A 20102-nucleotide genomic window follows, 5' to 3' on the forward strand; every position below is an offset into this window, starting at 1 on the left:
CAAAGTTACAAAAAGTAATCTAAAAGTAACCTTCCCCATTGTAGGCCCCATTACATTTTTGTCACTCTCACTACAGTAAAACGAGCTGAATGGATTTGCATCAGACTTGGGAGGAAGGCAGTACTTAACTCACAATATGCTCTTCTTGTGGCTTGGTGTAAATATGTTCAGTAGTTTTTTTTTCAACTTTTGTAGTCAGGCAGAAGATGCATATTTGTCACCTCACATTAGTTCTCTGAAGACTTTTGTTCTTTATTTCTCGAAAGGTTCAAGAGGTGTGACAGAGAGCTCCTCTTTTAAGTAACCATGCTTCGCTCAGTTGTCCTTTCAGATGAACAGCCTTCCATTAAAAATAGTTATCTCATTATAGACCAGACCACCACTGCATCTTAGGTGCAGATGAACCTCCCCTCCCTGATCAAGAATCTCTGATGGATTCACCCAGCAACACCGCTTTCTTAACGTCACTTACATCTCCATGTCCGCCATGTTGTCATAGGCCAGCGGACCGAAACAGATGCTGCAAACATTGTCCAGTTGCCCGAAGCAGTCCTTGCAGTAGAACCCTGCATAGAACAGAAAACACACAAGTTGGCAACACTCTTCAAAAGCTTCAAGTTGATCAGGGCAGCTTTTTAATTTGGCACAGCTGGCCAAACATTTCAAAGCACAGGGCAAATATTGAGTGATCAACGTACTTACCAGTGATGAGTACTCTAACTGTGTTTCAGAGACAATCACCCAATCAATCAATCAGGAGGTTCTTGTAGAGTGCGATCTTGTCACCCGGGGGGTCTCCAAGCACTGGTTTGGTGCTGTGAGGCAGGCCTGCTTGGTGGTAGTGGTGGTCAAATAGCCAGGTCTTGAGCTGCTTCCTTAAGTCCCTCAGGGATGTGGCGTACGGAGGTAGAGGTTGTTCCAGGACTTGGCGGAGAGGTGGGAGGAGCGTCCTCCGAGGCATTTGCGGCGGAGTTCTCTGGCTGGTTGCTGGAACGAGAGGGGGTTGTTAAGGTAGGCAGGTCTGGCATTGTGGATGGTCTTGTATGAGGTGTCTGAAGAGGCAGCTTTTCTATACTGAGAGCCAGTGTAGGGTTTTGAGGTTGGGGAGAGATTCTGGTCCTTTTGGGAAGTTTGAGGATGAGTCTTGCTGCAGCATTCTGGATGAGCTGCAGGCAGTTTAGCAGCTGTTTGGTGATGCCGACGTGTAGTGTGTTGTCGTAGTCGAGGCAGCTGGAGATGAGGGCCTGGGTGACTGTCTTCCTTGTGGAGATGGATATCCAGTTGAAGATCTTGTGGGCATGCAGAAGGTGTTGAAGCAGGCAGAGGAGACAGCGTTGATTTGTTGCTTCATGGTGATATGGGTGTCCAGGATGATGCTGAGGGTGCGTGTGTGGTTTGTTCGAGTAGGTGGGGATCCAAGGGTGGAAGGCCACCATGTGTCATCCCAGGGAGAGGGTTTGTTTCTGAAGGTGAGGATCTCAGTTTTGTCAGAAATCAGTTTGAGGCAGTTAGACCTCATCCAGGTGGCTATGTCTTTCATGGTGTTCTGGAAGTTGGTTTGTGTGGAGGTGGTGTAATCTGAAAAGAAGAGGGCGAGCTGAGTGCCGTTGGCTTCAGAGATGATGTTGAGTCTGTGGGTGCTGGCGATGTAGGCTAGTGGAGTCATGTAGGAGTTGAAGAGGGTGGAGATGAGGGAGGAACCCTGTGGGGTGCTGCAGATGATGTCTTTGGGGGGGAGACGAAAGGGAGGAGGAGGATCATCTGTGTTCAGCTGGTGAGGAGGGAGGAGATCCAGTCGAGAGCTTTGTCTTGGATGCTGATGGTGAAAAGTCTGTTGATCAGGGTCTGTGGGAGATGGTATTAAATGCTGCAGATTGGTCTAGGAGGATAAGGGCCGCTGTTCCACCAAGGATAAGGAGTTTGATGTCGTTGGTTGCCGCGATCAGGGCAGTTTCGGTACAGTGATTAGGTTGGAAGCCAGATTAGGAGGGGTCGAGAAGGTTGTTGTGTTCAAGGAAGCGCGTGAGCTGGTGGTTGATGACTTTTTCTAGGTCCTTGGTAGGGAATGGAAGGAGTAAGATGGAGGTAATTTTTTAGCTTGTTGGGGGTTGACCGAGGGTTTCTTTAGTGGAAGTTTGAGCTCTACATTTTTCCAGGCATTAGGGATGGTCGCTGTGGTGATGGAGGCATTAAGGATTTCGGCGATGGGTGTTCAGATTACTTCTTTACCTACGTTGTAGAGGTGTGGGGAGGGGTCCAACTGCCAGGGGGGCAATGAAGTCTGGCATGTTGTTGCCGAAGTTAGGGCGAGGGCCTGGGGGGTCTGTAGGCGAGAGTTCCTCTTATGCTGGTGTTGGCGTCGGCTTTGATTTGGAAGTTGAGGTGTTCCATGATCGGTGTGGCATCATTGTCCAAGGCAGTGTAGTGGAGTGAGTCCTTCTGTATGATGGTGATGCCTCCGCCCTGACGGTTGCTGCAGTTGCTGTGGATCATCTTGTATCCAGGGGGAGCTGCAGTGGCCATTTCTGTGGTAGATGTGGGGGGAGCTGTCTGGTGAGGGGGTGGTGATAGCGTATATTTCTATGGTGTTTTTGCAGAGGGATCACACGTTGGGTAGGGCGCAGTGGTTTGTGGCCGGAGGTCCATTGAGAGGTGGTAGGGGGCTCCTATGTCGCAGAAGAAGCAGCAGTTGCAGCACGAGAAGGGGCCTTTCGTGGTTCGAGGTGCGGGGATGTTGCAGTCCGTGTTGGGAGTCTTCAGTATGAGGTTGCGGATCTCGTCTGGGGTGTATTAGCGGTGGGCTGAAGATCCAGGGGTTCTGGTGCTAGGTGCAGTCCAGGAGCAGACTGGCTTGCCCTTGGCACGGTCACGCAGTGTAAAGAAATGGCTCCCTGTTGCAGTTACCCCCCACTTTTTGCCTGATACTGATGCTGACTTGACTGAGAAGTGTGCTGGGACCCTGCTAACCAGGCCCCAGCACCAGTGTTCTTTCACCTAAAATGTACTTTTGATTCCACAATTGGCACACCCTGGCATCCAGGTAAGTCCCTTGTAACTGGTACCCCTGGTACCAAGGGCCCTGATGCCAGGGAAGGTCTCTAAGGGCTGCAGCATATCTTATGCCACCCTGGGGACCCCTCACTCAGCACAGACACACTGCTTGCCAGCTTGTGTGTGCTGATGAAAACAAAACGAGTAAGTCGACATGGCACTCCCCTCAGGGTGTCATGCCAACCTCACACTGCCTATGCAGTATAGATAAGTCACCCCTCTAGTAGGCCTTACAGCCCTAAGGCAGGGTGCACTATACCATAGGTGAGGGCACCAGTGCATGAGCACTATGCCCCTACAGTGTCTAAGCAAAACCTTAGACATTGTAAGTGCAAGGTAGCCATAAGAGTATATGGTCTGGGAGTCTGTCAAAAACGAACTCCACAGCTCCATAATGGCTACACTGAATACTGGGAAGTTTAGTATCAAACTTCTCAGAATAATAAACCCACACTGATGCCAGTGTTGGATTTATTAAAAAAAGGAACACAGAGAGCATCTTAGAGATGCCCCCTGTATTTTACCCAATTGTTCAGTGCAGGACTGACTGGTCTGTGCCAGCCTGCTGCTGAGAGACGAGTTTCTGACCTCATGCGGTGAGAGCCTTTGTGCCCTCTGAGGACAGAAACAAAGCCTGCTCTGGGTGGAGGTGCTTCACACCTCCCCCCTGCAGGAACTGTAACACCTAGCAGTGAGCTTCAAAGGCTCAAGCTTCGTGTTACAATGCCCCAGGGCACTCCAGCTAGTGGAGATGCCCGCCCCCTGGACACAGCCCCCACTTTTGGCGGCAAGTCCAGGAGAGATAATGAGAAAAACAAGGAGGAGTCACTGGCCAGTCAGGACAGCCCCTAAGGTGTCCTGAGCTGAGGTGACTCTGACTTTTAGAAATCCTCCATCTTGTAGAAGGAGGATTCCCCCAATAGGGATAGGAATGTGACCCCCTCCCCTTGGGAGGAGGCACAAAGAGGGTGTACCCACCCTCAGGGCTAGTAGCCATTGGCTACTAACCCCCAGACCTAAACACGCCCTTAAATTTAGTATTTAAGTGCTCCCCTGAACCTAAGAATTTAGATTCCTGAAACTACAAGAAGAAGAGGACTGCTGAGCTGAAAACCCCCTTCAGAGGAAGAACAGAAGACACCAACTGCCTTGGCTCCAGACTTACCAGCCTGTCTCCTGCCTTCCAAAGAAACCTGCTCCAGCAACGCTTTCCAAGGGACCAGCGACCTCTGAATCCTCTGAGGACTGCCCTGCTTTGAGAAAGACAAGAAACTCCCGAGGACAGCGGCCCTGCTCCAAAAGAACTGCAACTTTGTTTCAAGTAGCAGATTTAAAGACCCCTGCAACTCCCCGCAAGAAGCGTGAGACTTGCAACACTGCACCCGGCGACCCCGATTCGACTGGTGGAGAACAAACAACTCAGGGAGGACCCTCCGGCGACTCTACGACTGTGAGTAACCAAAGTTGTCCCCCCTGAGCCCCCACAGCGACGCCTGCAGAGGGAATCCCCAGGCTCCCCCTGACCGCGACTGCCTGAACTCCATTTCCCGACGGCTGGAAAAGACCCTGCACCCGCAGCCCCCCAGCGCCTAAAGAAACGGAACTCCTGTGCAGGAGTGACCCCCAGGAGGCTCTCTCCCTTGCCTAGGTGGTGGCTACCCCGAGGAGCCCCCCCCTTACCTGCCTGCAACGCTGAAGAGATCCCTTGATCTCTCATAGGAAACCATTACAAACTCGACGCGTGTTTGCACACTGCACCCGGCCGCCCCCGCGCTGCTGAGGGTGTACTTTTTGTGCTGACTTGTGTCCCCCCCGGTGCCCTACAAAACCCCCCTGGTCTGCCCTCCGAAGACGCGGATACTTACCTGCTGGCAGACTGGAACCGGGGCACCCCCTTCTCTCCATTGAAGCCTATGCGTTTTGGGCACCTCTTTGACCTTTGCACCTGACCGGGCCTGAGCTGGCGGTGTGATAACTTTGGGGTCGCTCTGAACCCCCAACGGTAGGCTACCTTGGACCAAAAACTGAAACCTGTAAGTGACTTACTTACCTGTTAAAACTAACATTACTTTACCTCCCCCAGGAACTGTGAAAATTGCAGTGTCCACTTTTAAAACAGCTTATTGTGTTTTATGTGAAAAGTATACATGCTAATGAAATGATTCAAAGTTCCTAAAGTACTTACCTGTAATACCTTTCAAATGAGATATTACATGTAAAATTTGAACCTGTGGTTCTTAAAATAAACTAAGAAAATATATTTTTCTATAACAAAACCTATTGGCTGGATTTGTCTCTGAGTGTGTGTTCCTCATTTATTGCCTGTGGGTATGTACAACAAATGCTTAACACTACTCCTTGGATAAGCCTACTGCTCGACCACACTACCACAAAATAGAGCATTAGTATTATCTCTTTTTGCCACTATCTTACCTCTAAGGGGAACCCTTGGACTCTGTGCATACTATTCCTTACTTTGAAATAGTGCATACAGAGCCAACTTCCTACACGCGTTGACTGCCATTTTGGAGGACCTGGGTGGAGGGGCGCCAAAGGAGGTGGGCGGGAGAGGGAATTGCGGGAAAGGGAGGCGGGGACTGGGGGCACTGACGAAGCAGTGAGCAGTAGTCAAACACTGACAATGGATCAGACAGAGACAATACCAGCGGACCAAGCTGTACAATACAATACCAACAAGCATTTACAATGCAACAGGTCTCGCGTTTGCTCATGTTAGAGCTGATCGCGTTGTAAACTCTTAACCCGACTTTTCACCTATCGGGCAAAAGTGCATTTATGTACATAACCCGAAAAAGTGAAATTAATTATGTAAAGCGCTCGACTTCTGCCAAGCGAGATCACGCTCGTAAATTAGAGAAAAAGAAGTCCACGAGCCTGATGGAAAACAGCGAGCCTCGCATGTTTTCTGTACTTGGTCGCTGCGCTCGAGGAGGGCTAGCCACCAGAAAAGGCATGACGTATGCGTGCCTTAGACTAATGAAAGCAAGCAGATTTTATTAGGCAAGCCCACGAACCAATAAAAAAAACTGACGTGAAGTTGACAGGGCTCCGAGCCCTTTTCTAAATACTAAAGCGTCTTGCTGCGATACGCATACGCGAGCGCATACAACGCAGGCTCGGCCCTAAAAAGGGGGCTAACAATATAGTACAATACAAGAGGGGGCACAACTGGACCATACGAGGGAGCTAGCGTGCAGGGACAGAGAGGGACAATATGCTGCATGTAAAGGGCAGTGCTAGGACCAGTACAACAGCTACAACTGACAACTGGGCACAGGCGGAGCGAGGAGAGCAGGGGCTCAGGACTAGGATACTAACAGTAGGCCTATCCTGCTGGAATCTAGACAGTATTACATTTTTAAAACTTACATTCATAAAGTTGGTGGAAAAAGCACAACTTTAGATACTTTATTATCTACGTGAATAGTTAAAAAATGATATCAATGGCATTAAATAATTCAATACGTCACAACAATTATAGCTCTATTTTTAAATAAACTATAATAAAACTAATGTAAAACCAACTTTTGTTGTTATAAATTAACATTAAGGTTTTTGTTAATGTAAATATGTGAAACTACATGAAAAATTAAGATATATCCTTTTCATTTTTAATTGGGATAAACTGCCCGGTTTTACTGGGCGGAGAGAGCCAACCGCCCTGTTGTGTATTTTATGTCCCTTTCTTTGTGAGTTGCACTATGTGCCCCATTTTAAAATGTCTTCACTTCAGTTAGTAAAAGGTACTGTGCTTATTATTTTTCTCCCAAGGTATACTGCCATGTGATTCACTTCAAAATTACCACTGACTAACCAGCTTGTAGTTTTCATATTGTCATTAAAATCCAGGGCCACAAGCATTCCACCAAACAGTGCAGAACTGGCAAAGGATTACTTGAGATCACTACGCCTGGAAATAGATTATCTCTAGTCTATCCCCTGATTATTTTTATTTCTACTCCTGAGACTCCTCGTGGACAGTCTGGATTATTTAAATCATCCGGGCATGGATCCTCTCTATGCAGCTTCTTGGTGTCACCTCAAAACCTGGAAACTGCATACCAAGAGAAATGGATTTATATACTAGAAAGGATGTCAGCAAAGTAACCTTTTTCTGGACTCCTGCTAATTCTTCCTCTCTATTTCCCTAGTCTCCCATAGTGCCCTTGTACACTCTTTGGTCTGAAACATAAACCAGCCTACAAAGCTGTTTCTGCTTCATTGCTGTTGGCAACATTTTCTTAAAGCCTGATAACCACTGTCCAGAATAGTATGGAGTACTTTATTCAGTCTGACATAATTCTTACATCCCAAACTGTTCAGTCCTATAAATCTGAAAGCAGGTTTCTGCTTATCTACTTAGCAAATTGAATAAGGAATTAGGCAGCCGTGGGGAGGGGGGAGTGATTTCACATTGCACATTAGGAATCACTGCGTTCATGTGTGGCTAAACAAATCTTCTAAGGATGTCATTGTCCTTGCTTACGTTGTGGCAGGGTGGACATGGGAATAAAGGAATGCTCATGCTAGGTTCAGGGGCAAAATAGATTAAAGTGATAGTATCTTCCTGAGAAGCCTTTTCCAGATTCTTCCTTTAGTGCAAAGATTTCACAGCCAGTTGGGATGGTGGAGGGAGTGAGAGCTTGACAAAATGAACAAGTTACATGCCTTTAGTAGCGTGCTCCCTGGTGGACACTCTCTAGCCACAGATTCCTCACCTTTAGACTATTCCCAGGCACTAGAGTGGGTCTGGAAGATGTTTCAGCACAAAACCAGCGTGACAGAAGGTGGCCGCCTGCAGCCATGTAGGTGGAGGCACATCTCGAGGAGATTTGTCACAGTCAGCTGCATGGAATGGTCCCCAGAAACCTTAAGCCATGTAATTTTAGGAGGTGACATATTCCCTTCCCTTGTACAATGAAAAATAATTTAGGCAGAAAAATCTTGCCCGCTGACGAGAAAAAAGTAGCAGCTAGCTCCGGATCAGTATGAAGGCGTAGAAAGAAAGGAGCTGATGTCAATGTGCTTCGGTGGCGCCTGTACGCTGTTCCAGCCGTCACTTCGGTGAGGGAGTGGGGCAGCATGATGCCACCTGCTGTCACATAGAGACTGTGCTGAAAAAATCTTACAGATAGAGTCTGGTGCCTGAGGATGTGCTAAAGGCGAGGAATCTGAAAATAGAAGTATCCATCAGAAAGTTTATTACTAATCTTTCATTCCCTGTGATCCATCCAAATATGATTCCTGAATATGGTTAGGCTAGACAAATTCTTCCATGACGCGGGAAAGATCTCCTCTCAAAGGAGAGAGGTTAAATTCTCCATCAATCCCGAACATTCTAATAACCTGAGTACTTGGTGTCTGAAATCGGAGCTACAAACACCTTACACTCTCTTAGGAAAGTCATAACACCTTACACTCTCTTAGGAAAGTCATAACACCCTTATACCAATAATAATTTCAGTCCCCTTGTGGATTTTCTCAATGTGGATCCTTAATGTGGTGTGTGGACCTGTAAAATCACTTCTTACCAACTATTGTTTTAAATAAATCATCCCACACTTTGCTGAGCAGCAGTAGCACACTTAAAACTGTGTTGGTTGTTGCTTTCTCTAGTCATATTTTACCTCTTGCTTACCCTCTTTCTTGCATGATTTGAATCCTCCTATGTGGATTCAAAACACATTCAATTATGTCTCTTCTCTTTCTATCATCAGTTATGGACATCTATGCTAATACAGGTTTACTGCCTTTAATATGGTTAGCAGTAAAGGCCTGATTACAACTTTGGAGGAGGTGTTAATCCGTCCCAAATGTGACGGATATACCACCAGCCGTATTACGAGTTCCATAGGATATAATGGACTCGTAATACGGCTGGTGGTATATCCGTCACTTTACAGTCACTTTTGGGACGGATTAACACCTCCTCCAAAGTTGTAATCAGGCCCTAAGTCAGAGGTTTAATTCTAAGCCTAGTTGGTGCTGAGGGCTACTGTTTGTTACAATGTCTCTTTCTTACCTTTACATCCAGGAGTTATGCAAGGTAAGAAAAACTCCCTGTTGCTAGGATCACAAGCCAGTCCACAGGCTAAACAGTACTTCTTCTTCGACTTTATTAACGGCAGTAACTTCTTCAAGCAGGCAAATTCCTTTAACCTGCAGAGAATAGGAGAGTTGAGACAGCCTGAGAAGTGAGACTCATTTATGCAGTCCTCCATTCTGTGCCTGGCTGCCACACATTCACCTACACAAAGTCATACTCATGGCAGTACATAAAAAACAGTTACAGAAGACATATCTAATAATCAAACCCCACTCTCACTCCAACACAGTCTGGCCAAGGCGGGTCAACGGGACGCCCCGATCTCAGCGGCAGCCTTGCGAGCCGAGCCACGCTGCCATAGTATCAGCACGTTGAGAGGCAGCACGCTGGACTCAGACACAGACGGCAGCACAGCACTATTTCCATCGATAACACCACAAATGCCAATGGCCTGTAAGACTACTTGACCACGCAAATGCCCATTCTAGATTCAGCCATATTATGACACTTTGGCTGATCATGTGTGATAGTCTTAAACGTTCTTTAAAGACCACCTTGTTGTTACTCCCAGAAAATTACCTCTAATGAGCCACCATTGTATCAATGTCAATACTAGATGCTTGCCCCCACCTCTCACAATAACTACCTCATCTGGGGACTAGTTAAAAATATCCTGCAGAATACTTAAATATAGCTGGTACGTGCCCCCAATACTACAGGCATGGTGATCTGGCCCGGACACCCATTTAGTTGTATGAGTAGGTTACACAAAAGGATCCTAAGTAACATGGTTCACTGGTTGCACCCCCCCAAGGCGAATGCAGAAGTTGTATTTTGTACATTTAATTATGTTAATTGTAACAGTTTGGTCGAACGTCTGTTGCTAGCTGGACCGTGTGTTAAGGAAGTTAGAGTTACAGTCCAAGCCTGACATGCACATTATTATTATTACCGCCCCCAATGCTTATGACATACACACCGGGAATGTACATTGGTTAGGCTCGGCGCACAAGCGTCACCGAGTATTGGCACCGAGTATTGGCACAACTACATAGGAGGAAAACACATATTACTTACCTTCAGGAGACACATCTCACAGCACATGAATCACAAAAACTACGCAATAAATGGAGGGGGCCAACTGTTCCATACTTCTTATTCTGCCTAAGCTAGAAGAGCAGCAATCTGGGTGAGAACGGGGGTCCCCTATCTACACCAAGAATCCAAAATAGACATGCAAGGACGATACGTTCTCCTGCAAGTCAGCCTAGATGGAATACCTATAGTACTGGGTTGCATCTAAGCGCCAAAATTTGGAGCAAGATGTGTTTCTCTCCACCTTGTCTAAGGTATTGTCAGCCTGGGCACATCTTCCTTGGGTGTTAGGAGGTGACTATAACGCAGTGATGGATACCCTACTTAACCACTCTAACCCTCCTTTGCAGAGTGCAAACCCGACCCGACAGGCTAAAGCCCTAAGACAATGAGTGGAGGGTTGGGCCCTAGTAGGGTATAGCGCGGGCGTAATGCTGGTATGAGGGAATACTCATTCTACTCCTACCCACACGCATTGCATTCCCATCTTGACCATTTCCTCTGCACCTCCACTCTCCAATCTCAAATATCCCATGCCACGTACCTGGGTAAGACACTATCTGACCATAACCCATTGGAAATAACACTGACATTGGGTAGGATCTCAGCACCGATCCCCCACATGGCGTCTTCAGCCAATGCTAGAAGAGGACGCAGTGTTTTGTGACATATTAACAAATGCTATAACCACATATTTTGCAGAAAATGCTAATACTGCCTCTACTGTGTTGACTGAATGGGAGGCCTTCAAGACGGTAATACGTGGAGTCTCAATAACTGGTGGGAGTCAGAGGAGAAATGCTGCTCAACCTCATACAAGTTGAGAGTAGTCTGGGCCCCTTAGAACATACAGCTATACAACGCCCATACGACGCTTCTAAACTTCAAGAAGCACACCTAACATATGCCGATTACTAGAGAGTCTAAGGGGGTCATTCCGACCCTGGCGGTCATGGACCGCCAGGGCCGGGGTTGGAGGATGCACCGCCAACAGGCTGGCGGTGCATCAAGGGCAATTCTGACCGCGGCGGTAAAGCCGCGGTCAGAAAAGGGAAACCGGCGGTTTCCCGCCCGTTTTCCCCTGCCCCTGTGAATCCTCCACGGCGGCGCTGCAAGCAGCGCCGCCATGGGGATTCCGACCCCCTTCCCGCCAGCCTGGTTCTGGCGGTTTTCACCGCCAGAACCAGGCTGGCGGGAATGGGTGTCGTGGGGCCCCTGGGGGCCCCTGCAGTGCCCAAGCCAATGGCCCCTAAAAGGGCCCCACATTGATTTTCAGTGTCTGCCTAGCAGACACTGAAAATCACGATGGGTGCAACTGCACCCGTCGCACACCAGCAACTCCGCCGGCTCCATTCCTCGTTGCTGGTGCTTTCCCGCTGGGCGGGTGGCCTTTTGGCGGTCGCCCGCCAGCCCAGCGGGAAAGTCAGAATGACCCCCTAAGACTTCTTGACCACAGAACATATCTGTAAAAAATACACACAGAGGCGTACCGCTCAGGTAACCTCTTGTCCCGTCTAATTAGGCCAGCACAGTCACCTACTCCAATTCTACAAATAAATGCACCAACCCATGACCCAGTATGTACACAATTAGAAATAAACCAAGCATTCAGGACATATTATGCACAACTCTATGCTGCGCCTGCCATGACTGAACCCTCAGCGACAACCTCCCATCTTCCCAACTAGCACTCCCCCAGGTAACACCTCCAGAACGTAAGACCCTAGAAGCTCCCATATCCATAAGTAAGATACACGATGCCATTAAGGAAATAGCCCGCAACAAAACGCCTGTCACTAACTGCTTACTGTCTGGATTATACTCCATGCTCTTGACTTCTCACCTCATCAAACTTTATAACGCTTCATTAAAAAAAGGTATGCTTCCTCAGTCGACTATAGGGGCATTAGTGACATCCCTCCTATAACCAGAGACCTCACTGAGATGTCTTCTTAAAGACCTCTCTCGCTCTTGAACACTGAAAAGAAGCTCCTTAGTCAGGTGCTCGCGTGCCGATTGCTACCACTGCTTCCACGTCTATTACACGTTGACCAGTGTGACTTTGTAGCCCGAAGAAGCACCTCCTGAACATACACAGACTATTTCATGTCACGGAAACTACCCATGGCCTCAATCCACATGCGAGCTGTATTTTCTTAGCTATTACATAGGCCTTTGACTCCCTTAGCTGGGACTTCATATTAACAGCCCTCTGCATATGGTATGCCCCCTATATATATCTGCTGGGTGAGACTACTTTATTCAACTCCCACAGCCAGAGCCAAGACCTGTCCCCATATTTCGTCCCCATACTGGATATCGCGAGGCACCAGGCAAGGTGAATCAGTCTCACTAAACTACAATTGCCATCTGACAGGGGGGGGGGATGGGCGCCCCAGACCTGAAATCCTATTGCATAGCAGGTCAATTACAATGGCTGTCATACTGGTTAGCAGCCCACAATTTAGAAGAGATTGGATACACTCCCCGTGTGTTACAAAGTGGAAAGATGCACAGACTACTAGCAATGAAATCCACCCATTCACCCACCCCATATGCTCCAAACATACCACTGTGGAGCCTCTCTACTCCCTGAGGCAACCTCACAATGAATAGGTTGTGTCCCAAGCAACAAGAAACTGAGTTGACGATAGGCTCCCTATTCACAGACGGACTATTAATGCCTCATCTCGAGTTCACACAGATGCATGGGCTGCCAATCACCCTCTTTTTAACACATGCTAGTATAACTGACTATGTGCGCCGACACTGGGCTGAACACGGAAACATGCCAGAAATGCATGAGCTCCTGCAGGCAATACATACTATGGGACATGGAAGAAACCTGATCAAATGGTTATATAGAGGACTTAGAGCACATTTGGGAAACCCGTTAGACTCCCTAAAACTCAGGTGGGAGCTTAACATTAATAGAACACTCACAGATGAAGAATAGTCCTTCCTCCTATGATCCCCAAAACAGTGCTTCCCGGAATACACGTTTTAAATTCATACAATTCTCGATATGCCACAAAGCATACCTTACGCTGCATAGGCAGAACCAGATCTTCCCAGCGGCCTCAGCATGCTGTCCAAGATGTCATGTGTCGAATGCGGATTTAATACATATGTTAAGGTCCTGCCCACACCTAGCATCCTACCGGAATGAAGTCTGTGCGACACTATTGAGCCTGACAGGGAAGGATCACTGGCACAGGCCAGCACAATGCCTATTGGGCTTATATCCCAGGCCCAAATCAGCCAATGTTTCCTTCTGTTTTTGAGACATGTCACTATTACTAGCCAAACGATTATTGACACAACACTGGAAACCTTCGAGACTCCCTTCAATACACCAATGGAGGGAAGAAGTGATGCAATGGGGATTAGCAGAGAGCACCGCAATCCGCCAGGAAAAGCACAAAAGACACCTTAAACGGCCGATGGCTCTAGAGTGGGATAATATACTAGAAAAATTCAACATACAAGACAGCGAAGAGGATAGCACCCATTAAGACACTGACGGACATAACCGCAGATCACAGATCTACACCACCAACCTACCTTGCAACTTGCAATGCCACATCCTATGGACATTGCGCCTGTGCATTTGCCATGACCCCAGAGAGTAGCACCTGACTGCTACAAAATTTGAATATCCTTCTCTATTAGATTGCTTAAAACACTGGTCCTTTCCCCACAAATCTTAGGTTACCTATACAACAGTATCCCCCATATCACTGAAATGAATATATATGTATGTCAGGCTTTTAGAGCGAGGGAAGGGGAGTTAAAGAATTCGCTGTTATGTTTGCATCAACATTTTCTATCTATTCAGGAAAATAAAGTATCACTTTTCAATATCATGTCACTGTGTGGAACAAGGCTAGGTCGCTCCCCCTGCCGCTGCAGCTCCTCCAGGTTCCTGAGTTCCTGAGACCCACCCCACAGTAAGTACCCCCCACCTCCCAGCCCCTCGTTCTGCCCCGCGCTACTCACCCTCTCTCCTGCTCCTGCTTCTTTTCCTCTTTCCTTCTTCTCTGTTCTTCCTCCTCGCTCCTCGTCTGTATTCTTCTTCTGTACTCCTCTTCTCCCCGTCTTCTCTCCTCTTCTCTTCTTCCTCATCTTCTGCTGTGGTATTCTGCACTCTGTTTCTTCGTTTTTTGTATCTCCCTCCGTGTTCTTCTGTGTTCCTCTGTCTTCTTCTGTCTTCCTCTGTCTTCTTCTGTCTTCCTCTGTGTTTTTCTGTCTTCCTCGGTGTTCTTCTATCTCCCTCTGTGTTCTTCTGTATTCTTCTCTGTTCTTCCGTCTTCCTCTGTCTTCTTCTGTCTTCCTCTGTGTTCTTCTGTATTCTTCTCTGTTCTTCTGTACTCCTCTCTGTTCTTCTGTGTTCTTCTGTGTTCTTCTGTGTGTCTCCTGCTCTTCCGGTCTTCTGCTCTTCCGGTCTTCAGTCCTTCCGGTCTTCTGCTCTTCTGTTCTTCTTTTCTTCTGTTCTTCTTTTCTTCTTGTCTTCTTGTCTTCTGCCTTCGACTCTTCTGCCTCCTCCGTCCTCTTCTCCCCGCGCCTGCCCTCCTGCTCCTGCCTCATCCCCCTCCCCCACTCGCATCCCCCCCTCTATCTCCCCTATCTAACCCGTTCACTTTCTACCTCCCTCACTCCTCCTATCTACCTATCTCTCCATCTCTCTATCCCACTATCCAACTCCCTCACTCTCCACCTCCTCCTAACTTCCTATCTTCCTATCTCTCTTTTTCCCTATCTATCGATTTCTCTATCTACCTTTTCTCTCTACCTATTTCTCTATCTCTCCCCCCCTCCCGCCACCCCCTCTATTACCTATCTTCCTATCCCCTCACTCTACCTCCCACCCTCACCCACCTCTACAACCCCCCCTCCCCTATCTTCACAACCCTACACCTATCTTTCTCCCTAATCTCCTAAACCTCCTAACACTCTCCCCCTCCACCCTTAAACCCCCCTCCCCCAGCTCTTCTCACTCTACCTGTCCCCCCCTCCCTCGCGCTTTCCCGCCGCGACCTCCTGCACGCCCCCGCCCCCCAGCTCCCATTCGCCCCCAGCTGACCCCTCCCCCCCTCCTACCTCATATGGCGTCCGCTGCGCGACAGTGGTAGCGACCCTTGACCCAAGGGTAGGTCGCTCCCCCTGCCGCTGCAGCTCCTCCAGGTTCCTGAGTTCCTGAGACCCACCCCACAGTAAGTACCCCCCACCTTCCAGCCCCTCGTTCTGCCCCGCGCTACTCACCCTCTCTCCTGCTCCTGCTTCTTTTCCTCTTTCCTTCTTCTCTTTTCTTCCTCCTCGCTCCTCGTTTGTATTCTTCTTCTGTACTCCTCTTCTCCCCGTCTTCTCTCCTCTTCTCTTCTTCCTCATCTTCTGCTGTGGTATTCTGCACTCTGTTTCTTCGTTTTTTGTATCTCCCTCCGTGTTCTTCTGTGTTCTTCTGTGTTCCTCTGTCTTCTTCTGTCTTCCTCTGTCTTCCTCTGTCTTCCTCTGTGTTTTTCTGTCTTCCTCGGTGTTCTTCTGTCTCCCTCTGTGTTCTTCTGTATTCTTCTCTGTTCTTCTGTCTTCCTCTGTCTTCCTCTGTGTTCTTCTGTGTGTCTTCTGTGTGTCTTCTGTTCTTCCGGTCTTCTGCTCTTCCGGTCTTCAGTCCTTCCGGTCTTCTGCTCTTCTGTTCTTCTTTTCTTCTGTTCTTCTTTTCTTCTGCCTTCGGCTCTTCTGCCTCCTCCGTCCTCTTCTCCCCGCGCCTGCCCTCCTGCTCCTGCCTCATCCCCCTCCCCCACTCGCATCCCCCCCTCTATCTCCCTTATCTAACCCGTTCACTTTCTACCTCCCTCACTCCTCCTATCTACCTATCTCTCCATCTCTCTATCCCACTATCCAACTCCCTCACTCTCCACCTCCTCCTATCTTCCTATCTTCCTATCTCTCTATCTTTTTCCCTATCTATCGATTTCTCTATCTACCTTTTCTCTCTACCTATTTCTCTATCTCTCCCCCCCTCCCGCCACCCCCTCTATTACCTATCTTCCTATCCCCTCACTCTACCTCTCACCCTCACCCACCTCTACAACCCCCCCTCCCCTATCTTCACAACCCTACACCTATCTTTCTCCCTAATCTCCTAAACCTCCTAACACTCTCCCCCCTCCACCCTTAAACCCCCCTCCCCCAGCTCTTCTCACTCTACCTGTCCCCCCCTCCCTCGTGCTTTCCCGCCGCGACCTCCTGCACGCCCCCGCCCCCCAGCTCCCATTCACCCCCAGCTGACCCCTCCCCCCCCTCCTACCTCATATGGTGGCCGCTGCGCGATCGCGCAGCGGGTGCGCCGCTGGCGCGCCAGAGGCGCGCCAGAGGCAAGCCCGTCTGCGCCCGTCCGCGCCTGGCCCGCGCCCAGCGCCATGACCCCTGGTCCCCAGCGCTCCCAAACCCCGATGATCCGCTATGACCCCACCACCCTCCATGCCCTCAACCCAGGACGCTCCAACACCTGCTTCCAAGCTCACCCCAAACGCACCCATGGACCCTTCGCCTGCAACTCCTGCAAACGCATCTTCCACCACGCAACAACTACGACCACAAGCCCACGTGCCATCAACCACCTCAAGTGCATCCTAGTCAACGCTCGCTCCGTTCACAAAGACGCCGTTGAACTCTGGGACCTCCTAGACTCCACAGCACCGGACGTCGCCTTCATCACGGAGACCTGGATGAACGCCTCCTCTGCTCCAGACATCGCCACCCGCCATCCCCGAAGGCTACAAGATCTCCAGGAAAGACCGCACCAACCAAGTAGGAGGAGGTATCGCCATCGTCTTCAAAGACTCCATCAGCGTCACCACCTCCACTGAAGACTCCCCTCTTGCCGCTGAACACCTGCATTTTCAGATTCGCACCAACCCGAGGACCACCCTCAGAGGATCCCTCGTCTACCGTCCTCCCGGACCTCGCGCCCCTTTCAGCGACACCATCGCCGACTTCATCTCCCCGCACGCCCTCGCCTCACCGGACTACATCCTCCTAGGCGACCTCAACTTCCATCTGGAACAAAACAACGACCCCAACACCACCACCCTGCTCGACAACCTCGCCAACCTCGGCCTCAAACAACTGGTGAACACTGCCACCCACATCGCCGGACACACACTCGACCCTATCTTCTCCGCCAGCAAACACGTCTTCTTCAGCCACGCCTCCGCCCTTCATTGGACCGACCACAGCTGTGTCCACTTCACATTCCGACGCGAGACCCGCCACCTCCGCACTCAACCCATCCCTCGCCGACAGTGGAACAAGATCCCTGAAGAGCAACTCTTCGCCGCACTCGCCGCCAACCAACCCACCCTCACCACCGACCCCAACGTCGCAGCCCTCAACCTCACAAACTGGATCTCCAACTGCGCAGACAACCTTGCTCCCCTCAAACGCTCGCAGCGACAGAACAACACCAAGAAACCCCTCTGGTTCTCTGACACCCTCAAAGAATCAAAGAAAACTTGTCGCGCACTTGAGAAAGCCTGGCGCAAGGACCGCACCGCTGACAACATGACCGCCCTCAAGAACGCTACCCGCAAACACCACCACCTGATCCGCACTGCCAAAAGGAATTTTTTCACCGACAGACTGGACAAAAACAGCCACAACAGCAGAGAACTCTTCAGCATTGTCAAGGAGTTCTCCAACCCCAGCGCCAACGCCAACGCCGTCACGCCCTCACAGGATCTATGCGAATCCCTCGCCACTTTCTTCCATCGCAAGATCAGCGACCTCCACGACAGCTTCGGACACCAGACCCAACCTAACACCACCGAACCCACATCCCCGACCATCACCCTCAACAACTGGACCCACATCAGCACGGAAGAAACCAAATCCATCATGAACTCTATCCACTCCGGCGCCCCTTCGGACCCCTGCCCGCACTTCATCTTTAACAAAGCCGACAACATCATCGCCCGCACCTCCAGACCGTCATCAACTCTTCTTTTTCCTCTGCTACCTTCCCCGAATGCTGGAAACACGCCGAAGTCAACGCCCTACTAAAGAAACCTACGGCTGACCCGAGCGACCTGAAAAACTTCCGCCCCATCTCCCTTCTGCCTTTTCCAGCCAAAGTAATAGAGAAGACCGTCAACAAACAGCTGACCACCTTCCTGGAAGACAACAACCTGCTCGACCCCTCACAGACCGGATTCCGAACCAACCACAGCACTGAAACCGCCCTCATCTCAGTCACAGACGACATCAGAACCCTGATGGACAACGGTGAAACAGTCGCCCTCATTCTTCTCGACCTCTCGGCTGCCTTTGACACCGTCTGTCACCGCACCCTAATCACCCGCCTCCGCTCCACCGGGATCCAAGACCAGGCCCTGGACTGGATCGCCTCCTTCCTCGTAAACCGCTCCCAAAGAGTCTACCTCCCTCCGTTTCGCTCAGAACCCACTGAGATCATCTGCGGCGTACACTCTTCAATGTCTACATGAGCCCCCTCGCTAACATCGTACGCAAGCACGACATCATCATCACCTCCTACGCCGACGACACCCAACTTATACTCTCCCTCACCAAGGACCCCGCCAGCGCCAAGACCAACCTACAAGAGGGTATGAAGGACGTCGCAGATTGGATGAGGCTCAGCCGCCTAAAGCTGAACTCTGAAAAAACTGAAGTCCTCATCCTCGGCAACACCCCGTCCGCCTGGGACGACTCCTCGTGGCCCACGGCCCTCGGCACCGCACCGACCCCCGCAGACCACGCCCTCAACCTCGGCTTCATCTTGGACCCCCTTCTCACCATGACCAAGCAAGTCAACGCCGTGTCCTCCGCCTGCTTCCTCACCCTCCGCATGCTCCGCAAGATCTTCCGCTGGATCCCTGCCGACACCAGAAAAACCGTGACCCACGCCCTCGTCACGAGCCGCCTGGACTACGGCAACACCCTCTACGCTGGGACCACCGCCAAACTCCAAAATCGCCTGCAACGCATTCAAAACGCCTCAGCCCGCCTCATCCTCGACGTACCCCGCAACAGCCACATCTCCGCACACCTGAGACACCTGCATTGGCTCCCAGCCAGCAAAAGGATCACCTTCCGACTTCTCACCCACGCACACAACGCCCTCCACGACAAGGGACCGGAATACCTCAACAGACGCCTCAACTTCTACGTCCCCACCCGCCCCCTCCGCTCCTCTGGCCTCGCACTCGCCGCCGTCCCTCGCATCCGACGCTCCACGGCGGGTGGGAGATCTTTCTCCTTCCTGGCGGCCAAGACCTGGAACTCCCTCCCCACCAGCCTCAGGACCACCCAGGACCACTCCGCTTTCCGGAGACTCCTAAAGACCTGGCTGTTCGAGCAGCGATAACCACCCCCTTTGTCCCTAGCGCCTTGAGACCCGCACGGGTGAGTAGCGTGCTTTATAAATGCTAATGATTTGATTTGATTTGATTTAGATATGCAACTCTCATATCATATGTATTTAATCACTAGCAAACTATCCTGATGTTACTGCCAAAAACAAAAATGTAAACTGCAATAAAGTTTGTGTTAAAAAAAAATTATAGTACTATTTTACAGTGTTCTTTATGAAGCTGGCTAAATTTGCTCAATCTCCACAAAGACATTATCACTGCCATCAACATTGCACCTCTCTCTTCCGCTGTTTTAATAGATCTACTTCCAACCTGAGAATGAAAAACAAACTATGAGGAAAATTTACAAGGCACTTACAGAATAATCTTTTTGTTAAGTGAAGCTCTTCAATTGTAGCATATATGATTTTTGCCCTAAGACCATACCTCTTAGATAACCATCAAGAACTGATAACCGTTATAAATGAAATTCTAGAAGTGGTAGACAAAGTTAATGTTCA

At 49.7% G+C, this 20102-nt stretch overlaps 1 protein-coding gene across 4 annotated transcripts in view; it reads right to left on the bottom strand.

Annotated features, from left to right (window-relative positions):
• Nucleotides 1-20102, bottom strand: part of DCST2 (DC-STAMP domain containing 2) — a 169225-nt gene that overhangs the window by 30951 nt on the left and 118172 nt on the right. For all 4 annotated transcript variants that reach the window (XM_069218401.1, XM_069218400.1, XM_069218399.1 and 1 more), the window contains 2 exons: nt 9095-9231; nt 473-566 (listed from right to left, as the gene is read on the bottom strand). In XM_069218401.1, the coding sequence (XP_069074502.1) occupies nt 473-566; nt 9095-9231 (231 nt within the window). The remainder of the gene's footprint in view (nt 1-472; nt 567-9094; nt 9232-20102) is intronic.

This window comes from Pleurodeles waltl, chromosome 12, assembly GCF_031143425.1.
Source record: "Pleurodeles waltl isolate 20211129_DDA chromosome 12, aPleWal1.hap1.20221129, whole genome shotgun sequence".
Classification (NCBI taxonomy): domain Eukaryota; kingdom Metazoa; phylum Chordata; class Amphibia; order Caudata; family Salamandridae; genus Pleurodeles; species Pleurodeles waltl.